The sequence below is a fragment of the Cyrtonyx montezumae genome, unplaced genomic scaffold, assembly GCF_038088225.1.
Source record: "Cyrtonyx montezumae isolate F1298 unplaced genomic scaffold, pur_monq_1.0 scaffold_0, whole genome shotgun sequence".
Lineage (NCBI taxonomy): Eukaryota > Metazoa > Chordata > Aves > Galliformes > Odontophoridae > Cyrtonyx > Cyrtonyx montezumae.
Window position 1 is genome coordinate 25,984,488 of NW_027071824.1, and position 27,093 is coordinate 26,011,580.

General features: G+C 44.4%; 2 protein-coding genes across 3 annotated transcripts in view; one reads left to right on the plus strand and one right to left on the minus strand.

The window, feature by feature from the left end:
- Nucleotides 1-397: 397 nt before the first annotated feature.
- On the minus strand, nt 398-16,763 carry TAF5L (TATA-box binding protein associated factor 5 like). The gene is made up of 5 exons (XM_065730403.1): nt 16,572-16,763; nt 13,097-13,241; nt 8,627-8,731; nt 6,539-7,263; nt 398-1,396 (listed from the first exon to the last, which is right to left on the minus strand). Exons 2-5 carry the CDS (start codon nt 13,236-13,238, stop codon nt 599-601), a joined length of 1,770 nt encoding a protein of 589 aa, XP_065586475.1. The 5' UTR covers nt 13,239-13,241; nt 16,572-16,763; the 3' UTR covers nt 398-598.
- Nucleotides 16,764-16,931: 168 nt separating this feature from the next.
- Nucleotides 16,932-27,093, plus strand: part of URB2 (URB2 ribosome biogenesis homolog) — a 34,643-nt gene continuing 24,481 nt past the window's right edge. For both annotated transcript variants that reach the window (XM_065730664.1, XM_065730655.1), the window contains exons 1-4: nt 16,932-17,116; nt 18,008-18,184; nt 19,649-23,033; nt 24,076-24,236. In XM_065730664.1, coding sequence (XP_065586736.1) covers nt 16,991-17,116; nt 18,008-18,184; nt 19,649-23,033; nt 24,076-24,236 — 3,849 coding nt within the window. In that variant the 5' untranslated portion in view covers nt 16,932-16,990. The remainder of the gene's footprint in view (nt 17,117-18,007; nt 18,185-19,648; nt 23,034-24,075; nt 24,237-27,093) is intronic.

A 27,093-nucleotide genomic window follows, 5' to 3' on the forward strand; every position in this document is an offset into this window, starting at 1 on the left:
ACTAAGGTCAGATTTCCATCCTCTTATTAAAAAGAAAGAAGGTATTTTCTGCTTAGCTGGTCCGAAATATTGCAGAAGTGCAGTAAGGAGCTGTAATATTTGGGACCACAACGAATGTAGAAAATAGGTAACGTTCTTTTAATATAGGGGTCTTAAAACGCTGGTACTCTGAAATACAAAGAAAATAAAAGAAAACACACTGGGCCAGTAGTTCTCCACTTGCTCAAGCCTCAGTCAGCAGTAGATAACGTGCCCATCAATCAACGTAGGACATTTAAGTGCAGGTCAGCAGCTTATCTGGCTGGCAGTTTCACTTGTCTGGATCACACTTTTGGCTTCCCCATGCTACTGGACTTCCTCCCCTTTTCCTCCCCTGCTAATATTAGAATATACATGTATTTTCATCACTCCTCCATTTTCCTTACTCCGTTAAACAGCACAGGCCTTCTCACAGGCATGAAATTTTAAAGCACTTGCATCACTCTGAATGCGCCTTTCAAGGGGACAGAGGAAGAAAAGTGTTTCACAGTCAGTAATCTCAGCTTGTAATGGACTCTGGCATTCAACACACCCACCCGCTTCCCTAAGAAAAAAAAAATTAATGTTCCTGATTTTCTTGTGCAATTCCAGTCACTAGAAGAAGATTACAGGCCATAAACTGTACGCTCAGTACATTATTCATTTGTCCGGTATATACACCAACCAGTTCACTGGAAGACCCATCGGCAGGGGCATTGCAGTACGTGTTACGGATGTCCCAGACCCGGACAGAATTGTCCATCGAGGCTGAAGCAATTAAACTGCTGTCAGGGCTGAAAGTAAGGCTGGTTATGTTGTCCGTGTGCCCCCTCAGTTCTTTGTAGAGAGTTCCCGAAGCCAAGTCCCACAGCTTTAGCCGCTGGTCTTCACCCGCTGAGGCCAGGTACTTACCATTGGGAGAAAACGCAAGTGCCAGCACGGGGCCACGGTGCCCAGTGAACAGGCGCACCGAGTTGCCTTGCTGAGTGCTCCACAGGCGCACAGTCTTGTCTGTGGAGCCTGTCGCTAAGTAGTTGGAATTGGGGTGGAACTTGACGCAGTCTACATCCAGTAAGTGGCCTGCATATATTCGCAGAGGGTACGTCCGATCAAATGACCAGAGTCTTGCGGTGCGATCGTGGGAGGCGCTGGCAAAGTACAGGCTGCAGGGACTGATGTCCAAATCCCAGACGGGGTAGGCGTGTCCTTGGTACAACACAGTGTTTGTAAAGCTTCCGAGATCCCAGTATCTGATGGACATGTCCTCAGAACAAGACAGAAGTCCTGAGCTGTCTGAAAGGAACCTTGTGCTATACACAGGCCCACAGTGTCCTCGCAGGATTTTCATTTCCGTGCCTGTGCTGTCATCTTCTTCCTCCTGCACAGGGAAGAGGGAAAAAAAACAAACAAAGAAAAGCATGTTTATCTGTTCAGCACGTACAGAAACCACCACGAGGAAAATAAGCTGGCATTAACACAGAAGAATTTATTTCGGACTTGGCACATTCTGTGCAAGTCTGAGACACAAAAGCTGCTAGTGCATTTGGTACATCTCAGTCAGCACTAAGAGTTGCCAAGATCACACTTATGTAAGAGCGTGCTTTCATCCTTATTTTGCACAGCCTCAAGCCTGCTCTGGAAGGCACCTTAACCCAGGGCTATTTGAAAATAAGGGAAAAAGAGCATTTTTAAGAAAGCTTTCCAAATGTCTGTTGCTTTAAAACACTTGCTAAAAACATCTGCTAATTCCCTATCCGCTCTCTACTAAAGTTTTGGCTAAGATGTTAAAACAGATCTTGGCATCTGCTCTTTTGGTGTGGTCATTATTGGAAGTAAAATTCGCAGCAGAGAAAAAGAAACCCAGATGTCTGAAACGAAAGGCAGGAGACAGAAGGACAAGGCCAACATAACAACCTGTGTACTGTACATTCCTTCGCAGCCCCACACCTTAACAGAGATGCAGTAAGGCCAGAATATCTATTTCTCTGTGCCAGCACCACCAGAACGTTTTTACACCCCCACCTTTCAAGAGCAGCAACGCACACAATCTTATTTAGGCCAAATAATCTATTTCAGAGTTGGAGAAGATGAATAATCACAAAAAGGATGGTGGTGGAAACCTTTTTATCCTGCAGTTCTCCAATTCAAGCACTGGAGCAGATCATCAACAATTAAAGGCTTTTACATTTAAAGACTTCAGTGAGCTGTGCTAAAGGAATTTGAGCGTTTTACTCATTCTCAACGGAGGCAGTTTCTGCTGCTCAAGCAGCACCTCGATAATCAAAGGCTACAGACTGTACAAGCTGCAACAGATCAACTCAGAACAGTGCTCTCAGCCAGCAAGTTGGAGTCTCACCTCAGTGAGGGCACAAGAAGTGAACCACGGCTTGGGATCTGCTTGAGACCATCCTTCCTTGGGATGGTTTTGCAGATGCTTTCTGACAGTAGTCAACCAGTGATGCGTGCTCATGGACAAGTCTGCATGTGGAATTCAACACGATGCCCTTTTGTTTGTGAGCAGCTCCATGAACTTTTATCGCTGCACAGTGGTCTGTTTCCTGCAGAACAAGCACTTCCTGCCTTGAGAGGAAACTCAGCTCCCCAGGGCTGTCACTGACCAGCAGAGCCAGCACACAGCAAATGGCTCTCAGCTCACACAATCACCTCGCACAGCTGCAGGACCTCAGGAACCACAGTTTTGCAGCATTTACCTACAGCCCTCCAAGCCCTTCTCATCCTACAGTTTCAAACCCCGCTCATGAGCACGCTAACTCTGCTAGCTTGCTGTCTTCCTCCATCCCAGCTCTGTGCTCAGCAGTAGGTGGCAAGCAGTGTTTAATAATGCTCATTCTCTTCAGAGCAGTCAGTGCCCACGGGAGCTTTATGATGTGGCTCGGAGCCAACTCCATCTCTCATGAAAGGTGAAGCACAAAGAAATTACAGGTTCTAGCATGCAAAGCCCCATTCTTATTCAGATCACTCTTTCTACCTCAGATAGAGCACTGCTTGTTGGAATCCACAGCATCTCTCTTTTAATGTGGTAACACGGCCTGGAACGCTGATACCTGCACAGTGTTTTGTGCTATTTAATTATGACCAAAAGATTCCTAACAAGTTACCAGTGGAAGTCCATTCAAGTTCTCTTCACTGTATTATAGTGTTGGCAAAATCTGCATGTTCAGGTACTTAATTCTATGCTTTCAAACTGATACAGAGCTACTTCAGCTATCTGCAAGCACCATGTGCTCTTCCTCTATTAAAGCAGCAGCTGATTTGAAAATGCCTGCCTAAGCATTCAAAAACCAAATCTTATCTTTCTCTTGTTTGATACTCAGTGGAACAGCTGCACATTTATGTTATAGCTCACTGAAAATGGTATATCCATAATACTTCTGAGTCACTAATTCTTCCTTTTCCTCCCTATCCAAGTTAGTCTGCTAGCCAGAGCAGGCTAAATCTACAAGCTATTTACACCTACTTTATGCAATATCCTACAGATACAGTAAAAGCTGCTTTTTATTATTTGCACTCTCCATCTTCAAAAGAATAACTATCAGAAAATATTTTTAGCAATAGGACAGAACTGGAAAACGAACACTACTGAAATGAATGTTTAAAGAATCAAACAAAAAAACATCAAAAGCAAGCAGGAAATTGTCCTGAGCTATAGTACAAGACACCCCAAAACTACTTTATTGTGCTCTTTTCAGTTTGTTGATATGTTGGTGCGTTTTGTCACATAGCGTACCTTCCAAATGAGATACTTGTGGACAGACTGCCCAACTCCTCAGTTATTACTTCTGAGTTTGACAGGACAGTCATCTGAATTGAGAAAATGTAAATGTTCTACTGCATTTAACCCAGTGAGCAGCAAACCTTACCTAGCCTTCCACTCAGCATAAGCATCAAAGGAACGTGTGACCCTCAAAAAACCAAACAACAAAAAGCCATCGTTTGCCACCCCAAACAGACTTATTTAAGTATCAAGTTTCACTGAGCATTGTTAGTTTCTCTCTTCCTGTCAAGAGAGGAGATCTCTTATCTGCCTACAGTAGAGATCTCCTAGCAGGGAAACACAAGGAGGCAGATACAGAGGCTCTCCTTGTAGGACATTTCTGCTGCTTCTTTCTGCATTGCCTCTTGTCTGCCACCCACCAAAGTGTCAGTGTCACCCCTGCTCACTGCCACCTCAAGGAGCACTGCCACTCACTGTCTTAAAAGCAGTCAAACAGGGTAAAATCTTTGCCTTTAAGGAATTCAAAGGCTGTCACTCTTAATACTCTTTATTCCAAATAGCCATATTTTCTCTTGATGATTGACGTAGCACCAGTGATGAGCATGGCAAACAATAAGGCCATTTGCCTTATTCTGCACTGCTGCAAAATCACAGTTTGTACTGGACTCTTAAGTAAGAGAGACTATGAAGTGGCATCTGCAAGATGACACTATAAATAAAATGGAACTAGTTTATCCGCCAAACACTATGCCTCTCCTGTTTCCAAGAACCAAGCCAACACTGGCAAAATGCACTCGGGCATCACACTGAGCAAAATTCACTGAAAATACAGCTAATAAAAAGCTGACTTTACTGACACAAGGGCCTTGAGAGGCTAGGAAAAACTATCATCGAGCTCTTTTTGCCAAACTGCAACTTCATTTACACATGTGTACATATGAGAAAGGAGTTAATACACTCAACAGTGTAACTTCAGTGCCATCCTGAAAGAGATCCACTGAAACCATCACAATCTCAGTCCTCCATAACTTCTTAAACTGAACGACTAACGTGCTTGCAGCAGATCAGAAACCAAACTGAAGGCTGACTGTTTTGAGCACTGCTTAAATACAGCACTGCATCATAATCTAATTACACTATACAGAAATCAAATGGAACAAAACAAAGAAACCCTATAAAAGCCATTTGTTTCCTTTGTAGTCTTAGGCTTTCATTTGCAATCAAAGACATGGAACCAACAACCTACTCAGGCTGATGTTCACCCTTAGCTCTGAACTCCTGGTTGGGTCACTGTTTGTTTTGTCAGTGTTGAAATTATTCAGGGCAACACTGACTTTGATTTGTGCTGGTCTTTGACCAGTTTTTCAGACCTGTGCATAAATCCTGCAGGATACACAAGATCTTAAAACAAACAATGACAGATGTTTGTAATTAAGCTTCTGTGGGCATTTCATAATACATTTAAAACACGCAAATATGCACCAACAAAAAGCTAACACGTATTCCTGACTGCCTGGCAATGTCTCACTTTCCTAAAGCCTGGAGCCAAAGAAGGCGACCTGTTGACTTACCAGAATAATTTTCCTTGTCACAGGTTTTCTTTTCCCTGACAGGCAATCCATAGCTAAACATCCTAGGAACTTTTGCAGCTTATCATGAAAACGAACCCACAGCTCCACCCTGGGTTAGTGTGACCCACTTACCTGTTCACTCCGCAGAAAGGCTTAACCTGAGAAGTGGTGAACACACTGCTGTGCTGTCTCAGCTGGACACCTGCCTCTAGTTCTCAAGCTAACCAACAAAGCAGTCTCAACTAATATACTCCTTCGAACTCTGCGCTCTTCAAGAACAAATAGAACCTTGCCACCAGGTGTTTTTCAATGAGTAGAAAATAAAACAGTGGGGGGAAAAAAAAAAACCAAAAAAACAGGACGCTTCTGCTAAATGCACAACAGAAGAATAATTGAATGCTTCCCCATTCCTGTCCCCCCTTCAAGAGGAGTGATTAAACAAAGGAAACAAACTGATCTCTAACCAGATTTAAGATGCTACATGGGCAGTTGTGGTGAGAGGGGAGGGAGGGCGTGACTAGAAGTTAAAAGTAAAAAGAAAACTGGAAGATGCTATCTAGCCTGGCATGCAAAGGCACAGAGATCCCAGTTCTCATCTCCAGCACTCAAGAAAGCGAAAACTCTGAAGCTCCTACACTGCAGATTCCATAATGCAGACATGCTGCATAATTTTCCCACAACTCCTCACCTTTTGCTAGGGTGACTTGTTAAATACAGATTTTCACTTAAAAGTCCGTTTTATTTCTGAGGCCTCAGATCAACCTCCTCTGGTTCTTTCCTTACTTTATCTTGCTCTTCCCATTTCTGTCTCCTTTTCTCCACCCTTCTGATTGCTTGTTTTGAACTGCTTCTAGTTTTCACTACAATGTGTCTTTACTTTCCACACTTCCCTGTTTCATCTTTCTATCCAGAAGAAGGCTCTGTACTACACAGCAAAGAAAGCCTTCTCCAATGATCTGTCCGTATGGGGCTGCCTCTGGACTGCAACCTCTTCAAGAAGAGTAAGATCTGCACCTAGGACTAATGAACTGTGACCTGAGCACATCATCATTACACCTCTGCAGCGTTTATAAACCAGGCAGGAAAGAACAGGGATGAGAGGAGGCTATCAAATTGGTGAGTCAAGGCAGACAGGCTGCAAAGAGCCCCACGGTTTCCTATAGTGCCATTAGATACTATAATAAAAAAATAAAAAAAAAAAAGGTATCCAGACCTCCTCATCTAGGATATCACAAGCCAGGCGGATGCGGGACACATCAACAAGGTGGGGCTCAGATTTTAACTTCTTGGAATGCAGGCTCCACAGCTTAACACATGAATTATCAAACCCAGCAGCAAGCAGCTTGCTATTTGGTGAAATCTCTGCTGTGTTCAGCAATTGCTCTGTGTTATAGAAGGCATAGAAGCAGATGGTGGTTAAGGAAGGGGGCCCATCCTTGACACGTTTAATGCTGTCCTGCAGTAATTCCAGCGCTGCCTCATTCTGTAAGATGGAAGCCGGCACCTCGCTGGGCTCCAGCCCGTTGCTCTCGTTGCGCGAGGAGCTCCCACTGGCATAGAGCTGGTAGTCGGTCCTCTTGGAGGGCTGCACATCCAGGTGGATGTGCAAGGTCAGGACTTTGCACAGGGCGTTGTTGTTGTCACTTTGGAGGTAGCGAAGAAGGTAGTTGTAGCTGTCCTCTTGAAGGCGGATGACGTACTTGTTGTCCAGAAAAGCCCGGAGCTTCAAGTTGGACAGGATATCTTGAATAGTCATGGTAGTCTGTAACTGCTCAATGATATCCTTCTGGCTGGCATTCTGCAAGAACATGCCATGGAAGCGGCTGTAAAAACTGTCCACTGTGCTTTTCAGGCCATTCTGGACCATGTTCAGATGGAGGTAGACAAAGAGGGGATACAGAAGAGGCATCACTTCATGGCTGTGCTGCGAATCTGAATCTATAGAGAAAAGAGCAACAAACTTAGCATGATTTCTCAGTCCACCTTCTGCTAAGAATAAAACAGAGCGAGGACAATTACTGCTAAAAGCCTCAAGAACAGGGCTCTGTTGGCATATTTACGTGGATCTTTTCAGCATTTAAAGGAGATACACAGTAACTACTACAGATTTAAGTAGATTTCAAGTTGATGAAGGACACTGTCAGAAAAAAGGGCAGAGATTTCAAAACTCCTTTTAGTTGTGACACTACCTCGAGCTATGTGACAGCCGTATTTTTTCACTACGAATTTCAGAGGATACATACATTATTCATTGTAATAAACTCTAAAATTTACTTGTTACATTTAAAATAGCATTAAAAATGTTTCAGTCAAAAATATTTATCTAGCTTATGTGGGCTTGAACTTGTTTTATTGAAGCCTGGGGGAATGAAAAAAAGCCTCGTATGTGATGCTTTGGGTGCAACTAATTTGTCTCACGGAAGCTGCAGTTTTCAGAACATACTGCAATATGCTGTGCTTGTTTCATTTCTGTGCCTGCTCATGTGCATGCTTTCTGTCTCTCTCCCTGACAAAGCAAATCCCAGCAGTAATTCCTAGAACACTGTGTAAACAGCTCCTGATTAGGCTATGCTGTACCTTGCAGAGACTGATCTGTGCAGCAGCTCCACCCCTCTTTCGCCAGCTTCTTGGAGCTGTTCCCCTCCCTCTTTCAGCCAGCTGCAGGGAGCTGTGAGGAGCAGAGCTCCTCCTGCCATGACACCAAGCAGGGCACAACAGTGACTCACTGGAGGCCTAAATGTACCTCCCACTGTGTACCTCCCTTTCTAACTTTCCCTTCAACCACTGTCAGGAATATCAAGTCTTCATACTGGGACCAAGGTGCACTAGAAAAATGTAAATATGTCACAAGGTGGGAGGAGCAGCAACCTCCATTTTCAAGGCACTAATATCAAAACACCTTTTTTGTTTGTTTGATTTTGTTCTTAAATCTTCCCATCTTTGGTACTCTAAGAGAAATATGAACATTTGCAGGATTACCTGGAATCATGGATGCCCTCCACAAACCACTACAGTATAAAAATATTTTTCCCATCATGTATCTCCTGTCTCTATTTCCATGAAAGTAAATGTAAAGTTATAAATTATCCCTTAGTGGTCTTGACAATCAAATCTTTCAGAAGATCTACACGTGTACAGTGGCTAAACCTATATGAACAAGATAAGTCCAATGGACAGCTCTCAGCCAAAGGTACTCAGCAATCAGGCAAAACATATTCACATATATACTTTTAGTTGTCATTTACTCACTGAAATGGGAAAGATTCAGCTACTTTCCTCTTCCTTGCCTACTGATATTTACCTGTGAGAAAATTGCGTAACCGTCCAAACTGTACTTCATATTGCTGTGGCTCCGGTAGGCAGGGAGCTGCAGACACAACGTTGGCACAACCAGATTCAGATTGGACTGTGAAATAAAACAAATAAAATTAGGATTTAAGGAATTACACATTTTTAAGCTTTCAAATACAGCGCTGAGTTCACAAGAAACAGTAATGCTGTCACAGATCCCTTTAGAGTTTTGCAAGACACTGGACAGTTTTACAACTTTGCACTTAAGAGAGAGGAAAGCAATCTCTAACTTTCTCCAAAACAAAGTCTCTCCTTCAGCTAGAGCCACCATCCATCAAGGCACAAGGTCTGCAGTAACTATACCTCGGAGCATGAAGAGGTTTAATTCCTGAGAGGGAGTTAAACTGATTTTAGAGTCAGCTCTTGTAAATGTGGCTCTGAACTATCTAGAGAGAAAATAATTTCTCTAGCATAAAACCATCGCTCTTCTGCTAACACCACAGAGTTTGAGAGGAGGATTTGGGCAGGTTTACAGACATTCACCCATACAATCTAAGCAAATATTGATGCTTTCTTTTCTGCAGCATTTCTTTTCTGCTTGATGCTTTCTTTTCTACAGCATTTCTTTTCTGAAAGAGTGGTCAGGCACTGGAATGGCCTGCCTAGGGAGGTGGTTGAGGCACCATCCCTAGCGCTGTTCAAGAAGCGTTTAGATGAGGTGCTAAAGGACTTAATTTAGTAGTTGGGTAGAGATAGTGATAGGAGGATGGTTGGACTAGATGATCTTATAGGTCCTTTCCAACCTTATGAACTTATGAACTTATGAAATAAGAATACTTGTAATTAGAAACATGATGACAAAATCAGCATTTCTAAATTTTAACTGATCTATTTAAATCTTCTGCTCTTGTAAGAGCAGGATAAGTCAAAAGTTTTGTTTTCCTCTTTTTTTTTTTTTTTAAATATGCATAACTGTTTTCCCCTCCGTAACATTCATTTTCATTATTCTCCCTTTCAACTTCTTCAACTTCTTTTGGCCTTCCCTGCCTCCCAACCCCTTTCCCCCTGTCTCTTTCCCTTCCTATCCGTGATCGATCACTTCTTTGTTTCAGCATTTGGCTCCCGCACAGAGGCACAGATAGCCCTGGAAGTCTATAAAAAACATCATCAGATTTTCACATGCTCAAGAGAGAGGCCAGCCTCCAGCTCATCTCAGTGCTTCCAATTAGAAAGAGATCAGACCATGGTATGCACACAGCCTGTCACTATTCCTCCCCTCTCTCTGTATCCCTGGCTCTTAGTGAAATACAGAAGATGTATTTACTGACTCTACAGGAAAAGCTGAATTCTGCTTCAGAGAGTTGGGCGGTGCTTGTCTTCTCCCCATGGGAAACACAACTACAGACTCAAAATAAACAAATACAAGCTGTTAAGAAGATACTGTACTGTACTTTCTACAGCCTAACTGCTTCACAGGCTCCATGTTGATAATTCTGGGCTTAGAGCTTTGCATGAAAACTCAGAGCATCAGTTTATAAAGGAAGCAACTTTTTTAAATAAGAAAAACAAACATTTATGTAATGCAACTTGTTGGTATTGAAGTCCAAATTAAAAAATAGCTGCTACTTGAGCTTATAACTTACTCTAAACAATGTTCATGAAAAAAAAACCTGACACGTAGCAACTCAGAAACATTTAGCAATAGTTTTCAGTGTTACTCATGCCACAAGCAAAGGACACCAAAAAAACACAGAAATATAAGGGTCTTTCTTTTACGTAGTGCCATAGATTTTACATGCAAGAGTCTCTGCAGAGCTTTATTGGCCTCATTTCAGCAGGAAGGGGCACGACTTTCCACCCTGCTTGTGCTACAAAGCACAGCATACTGCCCACAGCTTTACGAAGTGCTCCCTCTGTGGCACCTACTCAACTTTGCGTAAGTAACGTCACTCCAAAATTAAGGTATCTTGTTTTAGAAAACAGAAATTGATCTTCATCCGCCCATCTTGAAGCAGACTGACTGGATGGCCACTGAGCCCTGCACTTTAGCCAGTAAAGATGCTAAGAGCTTGATCCTACAAAGCACACAGTAAACAAACCCAGATCTAGCAGCTGGTGACAGCAAGTTCAAGTCTTTTTCCTTCCCAAAACTCTTGTCCAGCTAACGCTGAAGGGATCAAGAGCTCAACAGCTCCCAAAACAAGAAAGTAAACATTCAGGTATTTTTCCTCCTGGTGGAAGAAAAACACTTGCCAAGAGATCTACACTAGTTTCTTCTCTACTTTCCATAGTGGCCATAAGTGCAGCTATTGGAAACATCTGCTCCTTGCCTTGCTTCCTGTAATTGCAGCCAGTTATGCAACCCTCCACTAAATCCCAAGGAACCCGTTCCTGTTCCAGGGACACAGACAGCACCCTTGTGGTCCTCTGTTTCTGCTAAAAGCTGCACAGGAACAAATCCAGCTCTACTGTAAACATTGATTCACAGCAACTGGTTTTTCTTCAATGTGAGAGTGATTAAGTAGAATTTTACATTAATTCTGACAGTGCTACGTACTGATAAGATACTATGGACAATATGAGAGAAACCTGTTCCTTAGTTGCTTTTTCTGTCCATCAAACACTTCTCTAGTTCATTTAGGAATATGAAACAGTCAAAAGGAAGATCTGAGCTGGACAAGAGCTGCACAGAAAAAGTACGGTGAGTTTTGTTACAGAACAAACGTTATCTCCAGAAAATAAATAAATAAATAAATTCAATGCTTTCCCTGAAAGAAAGCAGTCCTAGCTTCAGAACCTGGCCAGCTTTTATTCAGCTTGCAAAACTAAAATGACTGTAGCAGAAGTATTTTCAGCCCATTTTTTCAGGACAACTGCATGCTAGGATATTCTCATTTAATAGAGTCATTTGTGGAATTGCAGCATATTCAGTGATAGCTTGCTACCAGCATGTCTGACATGGAGAAGTAGTAAGCAGCAGAATACATGATAGAAAACCATCTTCAGTTCTAACGAAAATTGATGACTAATTTCTGAATCATTAGCCACAAAACCCTTGTGCTGGCAAGAAGACACAAGCTAGTATGAAACTTAGTAATAATATTTGGTGAAAGATTTGTAAAAAGACAAAAATCAATCATACACACATTCGCGCTTTACTGACATCTTTTCCGCATGAGGCCCCGTGGGAATGCAAGGACCTGCAGTCCAATTCAGCTCTACCTGTCCTTCAGAAACTCTGCACCCTCCTGGTATTGATCAGTTCCAAGTTCTCATCCCACTCCAACTGACCTTTCTACTCTTCCCTAAATCCTCTTATCAAAACCAACCAAAACCAATTTGCATTTTACTTTGGTATCATTTCTCCCCGACCCTTCCACTTTTACTTCAGAGAGCTGCAGCACGTGCCAGACTGCTAACTTTAAGAACAGCAAGGAAATGAAAAATAATGACAAGGTGCAAGTCCATTCTAATAATAAAGCATTACCAAATTTCCTTCAGGCTCCTAGAAGTCAGCCTACACATTTACCTATGCATTACTCATCTTAGGACTGAAATTACAGCAGAACAGTTGAGAGGTGGAAAAAGCCATTTTGGCATTCGGCCTCACCTAAGTACATGCACAGAGCTACAGAGCAACCAATGTTTTGTCAAATTAAGCTGTATCACAAACAAATAATGTCTTTGTCACTCTCAACTGGGAATACTGTCACAATCTGAAAAGATTAACTAAAAGAAACCACTTCTCTACTTGTGCATTCACCTCAAGTTCAACCTCGTATTTTTCATTACTTTTAAATCTAAATTATGTCTTCACATCCTCCACATTGTTGTATCCTCACAACATTTCTACCCACACAAATACTAGCACAGTTTATTATAACATAAAATAGATAACAGAATAAAAAAGATGAAAATTACAATTACTAGTGTATGGTCACAAACAGAATTTGGAACAGCAAATAGCATAACAGAATCCAAAAGCCTTTAAGAAAGAGGAGCCAGTTTATTTCCATGTGCCTTCATCAACTGCGGTTTTTTCTCCCCCCCTCAAATGACATACAGGAATTTTCATGACTTGAAATATGACAAGGCCAGAGGGAAAAAAAAAACAATCAGTCTATATCACTTCCATTTTACATGACATAGCACAGAGGTACCACAGATTTTCCTGCTTTGACTTAATTCCTCATGTTGGTTCTTCTCATTTCCATCCGAAGTACCACTACTCACCAGACTACCTGTTTTCTCGGATGTAGCATACGTATTTACCACCATCCAAACCTGCTGTTTCACTGCCCATGCATCTCATTTTGTTATGCTTCTAACTGTATTTTCATTCTTTGAAATCACCTAACTCACTCCAGCTTCATACTGGCAAACTTCCTCATTTCAAAAGGAAAGCTCTCCATATGCACAGGAGAATTCGTTTAGTTTTAGCAATACACACGATCACGCTTGCAGCAACTCCAAGCATTACCTGTGAGATTAGCTGCCATCTCTTCAGCAGTCTGACACAGCCTCAGCCCTTGTTTTAGGGGACCTTCCGAGTCCACATACTGACGGCGCTTGAGGTAGCAGGACACTGCCATCTGAATCTGTTCTGTGCGTACGCGTTTCATGACCTGGAAAGAAATGAGATCATGGGCTGTTACCATGAGGGTATCTGCCAAGACCAACACACACCATAACTGCACTACAGCTGATAGGGAACAAATGGCATTTTCATTGCCGAAGTTAAACAACTCCATTACTGAAGTATGAAATAAAGCTTGTGGGCACCCACCTCAGCACCAAGATGTAACTATGCACTTGGAATCAGCTCCCTGAAGGTATTTTGCTGCTTAATTCTACTGATTTTGCTGGGAAATCCAAAATGCCACTGAGGATTCTGTGCTGAAACTTCAGTGGTGAGTGAAAGCATTTGATTCTGTTCGAGTACCTCATAAAAAGGAAAGGTTTCTCCTCCTTGCTTTTTAAGGCAGCAGTAACTTCAGCTGTATTCTGATTCTTGTGCTTAAACAACCAACAAAACGGCACCAGAAGAGTCAGGAGAAAAATAAATTAATATAAAAAGGTGGAAATTTCAGACTCGTCATGCTTTTAACATCCTACCTATATCACTTATTTGGGAAATCAAAGAAACAATAGCTTGTAGTCTGAATTTAAAGGTCAGAGCCAGCATTCTGGTGCTTCAGTCAGGTAAGCTTACAGAAAAAAGAAAAAGAAAAAAGAAAGAAAAAGACAATGCCTTCTGCCTTTTACACCTGCCTCCATCCATGTAGACTCACCTCACACAAGTCAAATAAATAAATAACTAAAACCCTCCAAAGTTTCCACTAAGTAAAGTTTGAAAGCCATCCTAACAAGCACTGCTTGGTTGCATCTCAAACCCAAAAGACTGATGTCTATTTTTAGCCTCTGGCTTTTAACAATAGTCTCAGGAAGGGGAATGGAAGAGCTCCCTCTTGTCTGAGTAGCCCCACAACTGCCACTGGCCTTCAGGCAACAGTCACGAATTCTACAGGAAGTTTAGATAATCTAAAAGGCCTTATACAAAACAGAACCAAGCAACAGTTTCATTCTAGCAGAGCGACAGGTACTGGCTGCCTCAGAATAGCTCTAAACCTTGCAGCCCCACCACTGAAGGCCAGCATACGTTTTGCACGTGCACACACTTCTGTTTTGAGCAGCTAAACCTGATGAAACACAGCTCTGCAGAGACAGACCTGGACACTCTTTCCTTCCTCTTCCAAGAACTGTGTTCCTAAGAAAATGCCAATTCAAAAAGCACGGCCATAGCCCAGTCTCCTCCAGTACCCACACGTGTGTGCTTACAGACAGCTGTCAGAGCAATGAGCACTCTGAGAAGTCCCAAGCAGACAGGGATGCAAGGTTTTAGCACAGGTCGCTTCAAACGCATAGGTGGAACTGCAAACCCTAATGCTAGGCGAAAAACTAAAGGGTTTTCAACTTGCTCTCAAAGGTGAAGGAACTTCTGATTGGCAGGAAAGGGGCATCAACAGCTGTAAGCTTTGAAAACATTCCCAGATAGATCTATTAAAAATAACCACATCTTTTTCCGCACCAAATTTCCTTTTAATAATCAATTAAATAAATCATATTGATTTACACTATTACAAATGCACTCTCAGCATATCTGGTGACAATATGAAGCTGGGAGGAGTGGTTGACACACCAGAATGCTGTGCTGCCATTCAGTGGGACCTGGACAGACTGGAGATATGAGTAGGGATGAACCTGATGAGGTTTAACAAGGGCAAGTGCAGAGTCTTGCACCTCGGGAGGAAGAAGCATACTCATCAGTATCATTAGAGCTGCTCTGCAAGAAAGGACCTGGGTGTCCTAGCGGACAAAAAGTTGGCCATGAGTCAGCAGTGAACCAAGAAGGCCAATGGGATCCTGGGGATACATTACAAAGACCATGACCAGCAGGTTGAGGGAAACGGTCCTCCCTCTCTGCTCTGCCCTGGTGGGGCCACATCTGGAGCACTGTGTCCAGTTCTGGGCTCCTCAGTTCAAGAAAGGTCTTTTTTCTTACTCTCAGGTGACAGTGTTGCAGGAAAGGAGTCTTCACCAGGAAACCTCCTTGGGCACCAGGCTCAGGCCTCTTTTACTTTGCCATCATTCCTCAACCTTGGCACCAGAAAAAGTGATGATACAGGAAAAGCTTCATGGTGAAAGGTGGATCAACAGTGCAAGAAAAGAAAAAAACAACAAAAAAACCCCCACACTCCTACAATTATCCTTCACCAAACCCTAAAAATCAGGCTTTATTATAAAACAAACATAAAAAAGGGCTGCCAAAATGGCTTGAGCCCAGCTCAAGCCAAATACACTCACAAGAGATCAGTGATGCAGAATTTAGGGGGAAAAAGGACACTTTTGTCCCCTGAAACTCCACATCATGTCTCCACCTGGCTCTCAGTGCTAAAGGGGATCCTCAGGACGTGCACAGCAAACTGTAGGAAGCTTGGAGCACTCCTTCAGAAGTCACAGTTGCCTTACTCCACTCAAACACTCCAAGAAGGATAAATACTAGCACCATTAATTATTTCTACTGATAAGCAAAACACAAATAAAGAGAAGAACGATCACCTCAAGAGCCTATACAGCTACAGCGCAGCCTCTTTTGCATAGTCGCCAGTGAGAGCACACAAAAGGGACACTGAGCTGCTGCTCTTTGAGGAACCAGAGCACAGAAGAAGCCCAGAGAACGCATTGCAGGTTCCTCTTTCTTAGAAGAGCTGGAATTTGGCTGTGTGCTGAGCGCTGGGCCGGCAGAATTCACTTCCTGCCAACCGGCTGCGGGTTTAGGCAGATTCCATGGCCCTTTACTATCCCAACACGGACGGAGTGAGGCTGGAGGACCGCTGCTGGCAGTGCTGCTGCTTGGGGCTCTGCCCAACGTCCCGCCCCGGCAGGCAGCGATCTTAAAACACTCGCCCGCAAACTCTTAACCATTCAACTCATCCAGCATTCACAGAAGTCTCAGAAGCAACGAAATAACGGCCCATTTGGGGAAGGAAGACGTCGGCCCCAAGTGGCCACGGGGAGGGCGCTGAGGCGGGAGCATTAGCGCAGGCAGCCGGGACGCGAAGCGCGCTCCGACCCTCGGCACGGGGCGCAGGGCCGGCTCCCTCTATGCCCACGGGTCCAACGCCGCCGGCCCCACAGGGCTGCTTCACTCCTTCCCCTACGGCGTCTTCGCGCCACGATCCCCAGTCCCCACACTCACCCCCTCCCGCCGCAGCGCAGCCCGCGCCCGAGGGCCTCCCCTGGGCCTGCGGGGCCTCCGCCACGAGGCGGCCTCCCGAGGCCCGTTCCCGCCGCCGGGCGGCGCCGCTCCCCTCCCGCCCGCTCGCTCGCTCCCTCGCTCGCCCCCCCCCCACCTTCACCCTCCCGGCGCCGCGCGGGCCGCGGCCACCACTCACTGAGCATCACAGGCGGCGGCGGAGGCGGCGGAGGCGGCGGGAGGCGGCCGGCGGGGCCGGAGGCGCTGTCAGTGCGCCCAGCAACGCCGGGCGGGGGCGCCGCCGCTGCCGCCTCCCCTGGGTGCCGCGGGCGCAGCGGCCGGGGTCGCCTGCGGGCCGGCGGCCGGCGGCGGCCGCTCCATGGCCGCCTGACACACGCCGCGGCGGGGCGGGGGCGAGCGGAGCCGGGGAGGCCCGCGCGCAGGCGCCCTCCGGCCACCAATGGGCGCCGACTGCCCCCGCGCCGCCTCTCGGAGCTCGGCGCTCGACTAGCGGAGCCTGGCTGGGCGGAAGCGGCGTGGGGAGGTGAAGCGAGGGGAGGTGGGTGCCGCTCTTCTTTCCGCTGGACGTTTATTCTCGGGGGCTCGTGAGGTGTCCTCATGGCGGCGATCTATTCCGGGGTTTACCTGAAGCTGAAAAGTGCCAAGACCCCCTGGGAGGACAAGCTGAAGCTCGCTCGCTTCGCATGGGTCTCCCACCAGTGCTTTCTCCCCAACAAGGAGCAGGTAAGCGCGGTTTGATATCAAACTTAGGTAGAACCAGCATCCCCAGCGGTGATGGGGACGAAGCTTGATCTTGGAGGTCTTTTCCAACCTTGGTGATTGTATGATTCACGAAGTGCAGAGCTCGCTGCTTAAGTGTGCTCCTCGGTGGTGGTGTGGGTCGGGCTCTGAATCTCCCACGTGCAGGGAAAATATGGTGCTCATAGGCTTCTGCCTGGGAGGTTATTTTGGTGCTGTCTGTTTGAAACTTGCCCTCTCCTTTATTTTTTACCACCTAGGCTGAAGTTCTGGTCAGCGTTTCTCTGGGTGAGTGCTGCCTCGTGCTGCTTCTCTAGCCCAGAAGCCTGGTGGGAATTGAATTCCTGTTGGAATTCCTGTTATTTCAATTCCTCACAAAATATGCTGAAACTCTGCACCATATTTTTTGAAATCGGCCATTTAAATTAGTAGTCTTCAATCTTTTCCAGTTTGTAGGTCTAAATACCTAGGTCTCAGTTTCTGTGTAGTACACTTAAACCTACCAAGAAGAGGATATCAAAGATAGTCTATGTATCACCTGTGTTTGTAAGTCTGTGATTCAAAAGATTACCTTTGTTCCTTAGTGTCACCTGTCAAAATCGCCATCTCAGCTGAAGAAGCTGATTAAAGGACATTGGAGTGTCGATCCTCTCGTGAAGGTCCAGAGGAGCGTGGGGCCAGCACTGGATTTAGAATGAAACGTCTTAGGAATTTAGGTGGTGACTGAAACCTTCAAAAATAGACGTTTCTGCCTGTTCAAACCCTTTCTGCTTGGACATGAAGTTATTCCCAGGGCCTGAGTGCTGTAATTGTGAATAGGTACTAGTTTTGTCATGTTTTCACGCCTGTGTTTATTTTTTTTCCATTTGTTGACAGGTATTACTTGATTGGGTAAGCCATACGTTGGTTTCATACTACAATAAGAAACTTGAACTGGAGGATGAAGTTGTTGAGAAGCTCTGGGCATATCTAGACAGTGTTATCCGTAGTAGAAGACTACAGAATCTTTTAAAGAGTGGGAAGACAATCACTCTCAGCTTTTCAATTGCACAGGTAACTAACATGCTGGGTATTTCGTAACATACTGAATAGCAGTTCCTGTCTCCTATGGTATGTGACCTGTTCTCTCAAGATTGAGCATTATATGGAATAAATAATAATTAGCCTGATGTTTTTTAGGACCTCTGTTAAATTTTTTTCCTGTTCTGCAATACAGTTTGCGTTTGTTCAGAACTAAGACAGAAAAAGGCAGAGGATTCTAATAATAACTTCCAAGTTACTCTGCCCCTCTGTCTTTTGCTTCTTCAAACTATCTGAATGAGAACTGATTTAGATATTTCAGTAGGTAAGTAAAAGTTTGTTTCTGTGTGGTTTTCTTGTATGTTATTTAACATTTATATTGTCGTTTTGCCTGGGAGACGTAGGAGTGATTTTTCCCTAAATGAGGGGCTCCTCATTACAATTGGCATGAGTACATGCACAGTGTCATTTGCTGTTCAGTGGATCCAGTCTCAGAACCTGCAACTTTTCATGATGACACAGGATGAGCTGTCTTCAGATTTCCCCTTCTTCTGTGAGCTGAGGGCCCTCTCATCCCAAGAGACCAGCTTGCAGTGCTATCATATCCCTGTCTGTGCCTCTCTGGGCGATCTATGTGTGCCTGTGGGAGCTTTAACCAGCACTTGGTGTTGTGGGTTGGTCAGAATGGAGCAGGGGAAGGCAGGTGGAATTGAGTGTGAACAGAAAATTTTTTGAATGAGAGGCCAAGTGCTTCAGAGAAAGTGTACTAATTTAACCACGAACTGGGTGTGAAAATGTCTTTCGAAGATTGGGTGACAGTTGTAGGCCAGGGTACCATAAAGGCAAGACTATTTGGGGGTGAGAAAAGGGAGCAAATATCAAGGGGATCAAAGAGGAAAAGGGGAAATCAACACAAAGCTTGAGAAAAGGAAGGGAAATGGAAATTCAGGTAAACTTCAATTACTTAGAACTGTGTATCTCCTAAAGAGGAGAGAAGATACTCCTTCAGCTTCCAGGTATTAGCACTGGAAACTTTGGCTCCTATTGGAATGATCATATTTAGTCGCAGTTGGTTTTACTTATGGTAGGTTTCCTGAATCAAAGGAAATGTGTTGTGTGTACTTTTTTTTGTTTGTTTTAGTTTATTTGGAACAAAGTTTTGTGGACTTTGCAAGAAGAGAGGGAATTCTCTTCTCCTTCCCTTTCTTCAGGATTACTACTAGGATGAAATATGCATATTGTATGCTGTTGCTGGTAACATTTGTACTGAATGAGGGGCTCTTCATACATCCAGTGTTGCAAACAAATGTGGGAACAGGGTTCTGGCCAGATGAGCTTCTAGTCTAATGTGAGAGACCCAGCAGCAGCAGCATCTGTTGGCAAGTCCCCATTCCTTCCTTTTTGCTTCCAGAGCTCACAAAAGATGGTGTTAATTCATTATGATGAGTTTTGTCTTTGTGTACAAAATTGACTGTTTTTTTTTCTTTCAACCTTCAGGTCATAAATGAAAGGTTATCGGAGGCCTGTTCTCAAAAAAACCAGCAAAACATTGGCTCGGTGCTCAGTTGCTCCAGTGGCATCCTTTCTACTCCTTCTCTCTCCATCATTTACACAGCAAAGAGTGAGCTCTTGGTTGACCTCCTCAGCAAGCTCTCTAAGCTGGCGTGTCAGCAGCTGGCTTCTGAAGATGCCGTGGGTTCCCAGTTGTTCAGCGTCCTCCACCTCACCTTTGCTCAGTACCTCCTGATCCAGAGGCAGCAAACCAACCCAAACCGTGTGTTTGGGCAGGTGACAAGCCACTTGCTCCAGCCATGTCTATTACTGAGGCACTTGCTGACCACACGGAGCTGGACGCAGGCAGATGACAACCACGTACGTCAGCACTTGAACAGAGAAATTCGAAATCAAGTAGAGTCATTGCTGCAGGCTGGGTTATTCCAGCCTGAGCTCTTCTCATCCTACAAGGAGGAGCTGCTGCCAGAACGGGAACCTCGGGAGAAGAAGAAGGGAGCTTTGAAAAATCTCTTGCTTCCAGTAAAGACCATGCAGACCAGCCTGGGCAGTGGCTTTTGTGAACCTGCAATCCATGGACCGGTTGTGGCTAATGCAGTGTCCCTGCTATATAAACTCTTTCTGGACTCATACTGCAAGGTGGAAAACCACCTTGTGTGTTTCCACATGCTCACCAGGCTTTTTGACTGTCTCAGGCTCTCTGGCCTACAGCAGGGTGTGGGGGAGGGCACGCTTTCCCCTGCAGACTGGAGCACAGAGCTCCTTACTTTGGAACAGCTTCTGAACTTAGTGTTTAACAATGATATCTATAACATTGCCGGTGACCGCATCCGGCACGAGGAGGTACAGTTTAGGTTTTACTGCAAGCTGGCACAGATGCTGTTGAGTCACTCCCAAGCTTCCATCCCTGCTTGGTTCAGGTGCCTCAAAGTCTTAATGTCATTAAACCACCTTATAATAGAGCCTGACCTGGTTGACTTGGTGGCCTCTGCTTGGGTTGATGCAAAGGTGTCTGAGCTGCGTACGAAGAAGCCCCAGGAGGCTCTCATCAGCACCGTGTTTCAGACATACTCCAAGCTGCGGCAGTTCCCACGGCTTTTTGAGGAGGTTCTGACAGTCATTTGCTGGCCAGCTGTTGATGAACTGAGGCTGCCTGTCCTGTCTGCTGGCTTGACAGCGAAGCTTCGAGAGTGCCTCCTTGAGCTGCCATCCAACCAGATTCTGGACATTGTGTGTCTGTTAGTGGAGAAATGCCAGCTCCTCATTCCTGCAGTGGAAGGGTCTGCTGACATGGCCTTGAAACTGATGTCACTGAGCTTGGTGCTGCACACTTTTCTGTTCAACATGAGGAGCTTAGATGATGTCACTCCTTCCCCTGTGGTTCTTCGCATGCAGAGTCTGCTGGCCAAGATGCAACAGGGAGTAATCTGTCCACTGATAGAGCTGCTGCAGTCTCCTAGGAAAGAGAAAGAGAAGCCAGACCTTTGGCTAAGAAAGGCCACTGACTCTGCTCTCCTCCTTGTTTACACTTGGGTTGAGGTAGACACTTTGTTTGGTATTAGCTGCTGTAAATATGTGTCTCCATCAGCTGAAATTGATGGTGCTACTATTGCCTCTGCTGCAAAGCCCTGGGACATTTCAACTTTCATCCCTGGTGTGGAGGAGCAGTGTTGGGAGAGAGTCATGGAACTTGCAAGTAGTTTTACCTCCACTAGTAAATACTGCTTAGAATTGCTTGTGCTTCAGAAAATGAAGATGATCTTAATGCAGGCTCAAGCTGATGTACAGGCTTTGCAGCAAGCTGCAGCTTTCATCATAGAGTCTGGGAGAGCTAGCATGAGCAGAGGAGAATCTGAACCATGGGATCGAGATATCGGCACAATAAATGATCTCTCTTACCCCACTGCACACTGGCACCTTGTCATCTCCAACCTGCCTATCCTCTTGCCATATATTTCCCTGAAAAATGTACAGTACATTGCAGATGTGCTTTTGGAGACGTTAATATTGATGAAAACGCAGGAAGCTGCCACAGACCAGGAGCCTTCCATCAGCATTGGAAAGATCTGTATTAGTTTGATGCACAGTTCCTTTCTCCCTGAAATGAAGGTTCTACATTGTGCTTTTCTGACCAGCCTTATTGATCAGTTCGCTAGGGTGCTGCCCTCTGCTGCTCAGGACTCGGTACATCTGCCGCTTCAGCAGCTGTCTGCCGATCATATCTCTTGGCATGAAGAAATCCTGGCTCCTTGCAAAACATCTGATGCATTGGAAGCACTGTCTGAAAACAAACAACCAAAAGATGAGCCCAGTTTCTCTTGGAAAACTCTGGAGAAGGTTGCCCAATGTATATTACTGTTAGCAAAAAATAGTTCCCCTGTCATCCTGAAGGAAAGTCAAGTAGAAAGCTTCCTGACTTTACTTGACATTACTTCTCTTCTGAAACTAGACAGTCTTCTGCCCTCAGACTGTATCCGGTGTTTTCTGTTGTTGCTATCCCTGATAGTTAATACCAGGGCTAGTGCCTCCTGCAGCAAGCTGTTAGCTCTGAAGTTTTTAAGTACCTCCTTCCATCTTCTGAGGTGCCTGCAAGCTGGAAGGAACGCCAGCTCTCTTTTTAAGGTATTTCATGCCAGTGATATTCTTGAGGCCATTATAAGCTCCCAGCTTACAGCGAGTAAATCTTTTGCTGATACTTTGTCTATTCCTGCTTGGGCAGAATATCTCCAAGAAGCCCAAACCTCTTTGGAGCACTTCCTTCAGATGATTGTTGAAAGAAGGCAAAGCGTGAGGCTTAACTTGGAGAAGTTTGTCTCTTTTCTTGCAAGCTGCAAGCCAGATGTTGGGGCAGTCAAAAGCAAATGCTGGAAAAACTGGAATCCTGCAGCTGAGCAATTGCTGCTCATGTCATTCACCACACTGTGTCACATCCTCATGCTCTATCTTCAGCAGCAACAGGAAAAGAAGCCGCTGTCTACAGACATACTGTCTGCTTTGTTGGAGCCAGTAGTTGAGCAGATGGGAAGAGCTATTGAGCGTGGTCTTCAGAGTAACACCCAAAACCACCATTTGCCTGTGGCATTTATACCATCTGTCATGACTCTTCTCAAGGCAGATCTGAACCATGCTGTCAAAAAGGGCTGGCAAAGGAATCTGGAGGAGCCCCGTGGGTTTTCAGAGCAATCACGTGTTAAACTGTACCGCAAGTTTTACTCTCAGATACTGAGAGAGCTGCCCTCTGCAGGAAGTCACCTGCAGTTCCTTCAGTCCGCTTTGCAGTTTTTAGCAGTCTTCTGCTCAGTACCGGAGCTGTATCCTGAAAAAGAAAATGCAGTCACTGTTGTTTTTGCTGTAAAAAAGCTTCTCGCTGGTATGAAATCTCCCTTTCTTTGCTTCCATTGCTAATTTTGCAGGGCAGAAGCAAGTTAAAAGCTGTTTATGTAAAATGTGCAGCTTTTAAAAAATTCAGTGCCTATTTATTTGAATTAAAGCATTAGGCTGTCTTTTAAAAATGCCTAACAGGAAAATTCTCAGGGAGGCCATGTTATGGTACCTGGACCACAACAGCTGTCTGATATCTTCTGGAAGTTGTAAACACCCATGGCTTATTCATCTTTTAGTTCTTTGGCATGGTGCACTGAACAGGAGGATAACTTCTTTTAGAATGTTGTGAAGCTGAATACAGGGCACTGTGAGGGCAGGGAGTTTGTGTTAGGACTAGGAACTATCAGATGTCCGTTGTTATATATATATATATTTTTTTTTGCTGACTTCTCTCTCCTCAATCTGTGCCTAGCTTTCCTAGAGTTAGATTATTAAAGTGCATCAGTCTGGAGAGATGATTAATCACTTTAAAAAGCTTTTTTTTTTTTTTTTACATAAGTTGAAATACAGATTCCTGTAGAGGAGACATTTTTGTCATTGACACAAATTCAGTGGATACTTGTGGAACTGAGAAGCCAGCCTTCACAGTAGTGTAAGATGTAAACTAGTCCAGGACTGTCTATGTAGTAATAATTGAGTAAGTGAAGAGTATGATCATTAGAGATCTGAACTTTGTCAGCTTAATTCCCTTGGCTAATGATGGCTTTCTGGCCAACACTTGCAGTAATGTTTGGCAGCTTTTGTAGCCCATTTCCTTGGCTTGTGCACAAGCTTTGTTGTAGCATATCCATGCTTCTGAGGGCTTTTTATAAGTATGGTGACTGCTCTGTAAGCTCTAGGGTAGTAAGAGAACAGGATTCATTGCATTAGTGGTGGTGGTGGGATAAAAGGAATACTTGGGACTTTTATAAATTCAATTGTTGAAAAAGTACCCACAGAGCTGTTTAAAGGCTTGGTTCACCTTGTTTCTAGCTGTGGAAGTCTCTGTCTTGGAAACTGAGACTTGCTTGTACCTCTTGAATCTGCAGGTCCTGCGATCACAATTCAGGCGATTCAAAGTATAGAGGTGGAGCTGACGGAGGTGGTTGTGCAGCTGTTGGGAAACTGCTCTGCTGAAGAATTTTATGCCATAATGAGGCTGGTGCTGCAGGGACTTGAAATGAGGAACATTTGGCAGCAGAAGGCTAAAGTAAGCAGTGAGCTCATTTTATTGTCGAGTTCTTTCTTCAGTTTTCTGTAACTTGAAAAAATGTGTTAACTGAATGGCATCTGCTTTAATATTTTTTCCTCTTTCTGCTTTTTGGTTTAGTCAATTTATGTGATCAAGGAGTTTGGTAACTGTGTTGAGGTATGTTATTCACATGAAATAAGAGGGGTGAAATGTTCATGAAAACTTACCAGAAAAACTTTCTGAACATTATCATAGAATCATAGAATACTTAGGATTGAAAGGGTCCTTAAAGACTATCTAGTTCCAACTGTCTGCCATGGGCTGGGCTGCCACCCATCAGATCAGGCTACCCAAAGCCCCATCCAACCTGGCTTTGAATGCCTTCAGAAATGGGGCACCTATAGCTTCTCTGGGCAGCCTGTTCCAGTACTTCCCCACCCTCTGAGTAAAACATTTCCCCCTACCCATCTAATCTCCCCTCTTTTAGTTTAAAACCATTCCCCTTGTCCTATTGCTACCTGTCCTTGTAAAGAGTTGGTGTTTCTCTTGTTTATAAGCTCCCCTTCCAGTAATTCAACTGGAAGATCTGCAGTGAGGTCTCCACAGAGCCTTCTCTTCTCTAGACTGAACGAGCTCAGCTTTCTCAACCTTTCTACATAGGAGGGGTGTTCCAGCCCTCTCATCACCTTCATGGCCCTTCTCTGGGTTTGCTCTGATATCTTCATGTCTTTCTTGTGCTGGAGGTTCTGGGCCTGGATGCAGTACTCTTGATGGAGCTTCATGAAGGCAGAGCAGAAGGGGATAATCCCCTCCCTCTCCCTTCTGGCCACTCTTTAAATGCAGCTCAGGGTACTGTTGGCCTTCTGGGCTGCAAGTGCACACTGTTGGTTCATGACAAACTTTTCATCCACCAGAACCCCCAAGCCCTTCTACACAGGGCTACTCTCTATGGATTCTTCTCCCAGTCTGTACATGGTACCTGGGATTGCTTCAACCCAAATGTAGTACCTTGCATTTCATCCTGTTTAATCTCATTATGTTCACATAGGCCCTCTTCTCAGGTTTGCCCACATCCCTCTGAATGGTGTCCCTTCCTTCTGTTGTGCCAACTGCACTCACTCAGCTTAGTGTCATCAGCAGACTTGCTGAGGGTGCACTCACTGTCTGTGTCATTAAAGTTGTTTAAGCTTGTCCCATGATGGACCAATGGAGGATACCACTTGTGACCAGCCTCCAGCTAGACAGAGAGCTGCTGACTACAACTCTCTTGCTGCAACAATCCGACCAGTTCTTTATCCACTGAATGTCCAGCCTTCAAATCTGTATCTCTACAATTTAGAGAGAAGGTGTTGGACCATGTCAGGTGTCTCACTGAAGTGCAGGTAGATGACATCAGGTGCCTTTCCTTTGTCTGCCAGTGCCATCACTCCATCGAAGAAGGCCACCAGATTGATCAGGAATGATCTACCCTTAGTGAAACCATGTTGGCTGTCTTGGATCACCTCTTAATCTTGTATATGCCTTTACATCTCTTCTTGAAGGATTTGCTCCATGATCTTCCCAGACACAGACATGAGGGTCACCATCTAGTAGTTTCCTGGGTCTTCTTTTCTCCCTTTCTTAAAAACATGAGTGATGTTTCCCTTTTTTCAGCCACCGAGGACTTTACCTGGCAGCTATGACTTCCCAAATATGATGGAGTAGCTTGGTGTCCATATCAGCCAGCTCCTTCACTCTGGGATGAGTGTCATCTAGACTCATAAGGACTTGTTCACATTCAGCCTGAACAGGTGGTCTTGAACTTGCACTTTGCTTACAGTAGGAGAAATTTTGCTCCTCCAGCTCCTCCCTAGAGGTTCCGGGGCACAAGAGATGTGCGTAGCCTGATTGCCAGGGAAGACTGAGGCAAGGAGCTCATTGGGTCCCTCAGTTTTCTCTGTGTCAGTTGTGACCAGTTCTTCCTTGTCATTTGTCAGAGAGGGTACTCTCTCAGTGGACTGACTATTCTGATCAATGTACCTGTACAATCCCTTCTTGTTATTTTTTACATCCCTTGCTATGTGCAGTTCAACTTTAACATAGCAGCCGTAATTCCATGTATTGTCAACAAGAATCACATCTGTGATGATGAAAAATTTTGCCATACTGAATCTTTTTTTTTACTTGCTGATTAATGCTCTTCCACAACAGACATTAGCAGTCAGTGAGGTTAACTACTTTGTTTGTGACTGTTAACAGGTTTAAAGACATCATTTTTTAAAATGATAGTAGTAGATAATTTTAAATAAAACAAAAGCTGCAATCAGGTATTTGTCTCTATAATGACTTTTACTTTGTAGTAGTCAGATACTACTCAGTAGTTATTATGCCTCTCTTCAGAAAATCTTAAGCAGCAGGGATAACACATGGAACACTTCAGGCTAAAAAGCCAGCTGCACCCTCCATAGAAAACTTAGTGACTTGAGATCAAAACTTGAATTAAACTTAGGAGTTATCTGACTCCTGCCAGAAATAGACGTGAATATACCACTTCAATTCTTGATGATTGTGTGGAAGTACATCTGGAATTCCTGTATATTTATGCAAGTCTACCCACCTGAGTGTATATAAGCATTGGAATACATATGCATGTGCTCTGAGGGTGAATGTGGTGATAAGACCTTTTTGTTTTGATTTGTAGTATGCTTCTTTATTCAGTTTGTCAAAACCAGATTTCTTTTTTTGAACAAACAAAGCTCTTGCTACTAAATGCAGCATTCTTAGTATACCAGCGTCCTTATACTCCTTCCTTCTGCTATGTAGTGGCTGCTAAAAAATGGATTTCCTTTATTAAAAATCACTTAAACCCTCTCATACAGTAAGTTGACTCTAAAAT

What these genes read in the sequence shown, in the direction of transcription:
- TAF5L (XM_065730403.1), bottom strand. Translation starts at nt 13,238, where the DNA reads ATGAAACGCGTACGCACAGAACAGATTCAGATGGCAGTGTCCTGCTAC. An exon ending in GATGGCAGCTAATCTCACAG is followed by an intron (nt 8,732 to 13,096) that starts GTAATGCTTGGA and finishes TTTATTTCACAG; the next exon opens with TCCAATCTGAATCTGGTTGT. An exon ending in GTGATATCCTAGATGAGGAG is followed by an intron (nt 1,397 to 6,538) that starts GTCTGGATACCT and finishes TTCCCTGTGCAG; the next exon opens with GAGGAAGAAGATGACAGCAC.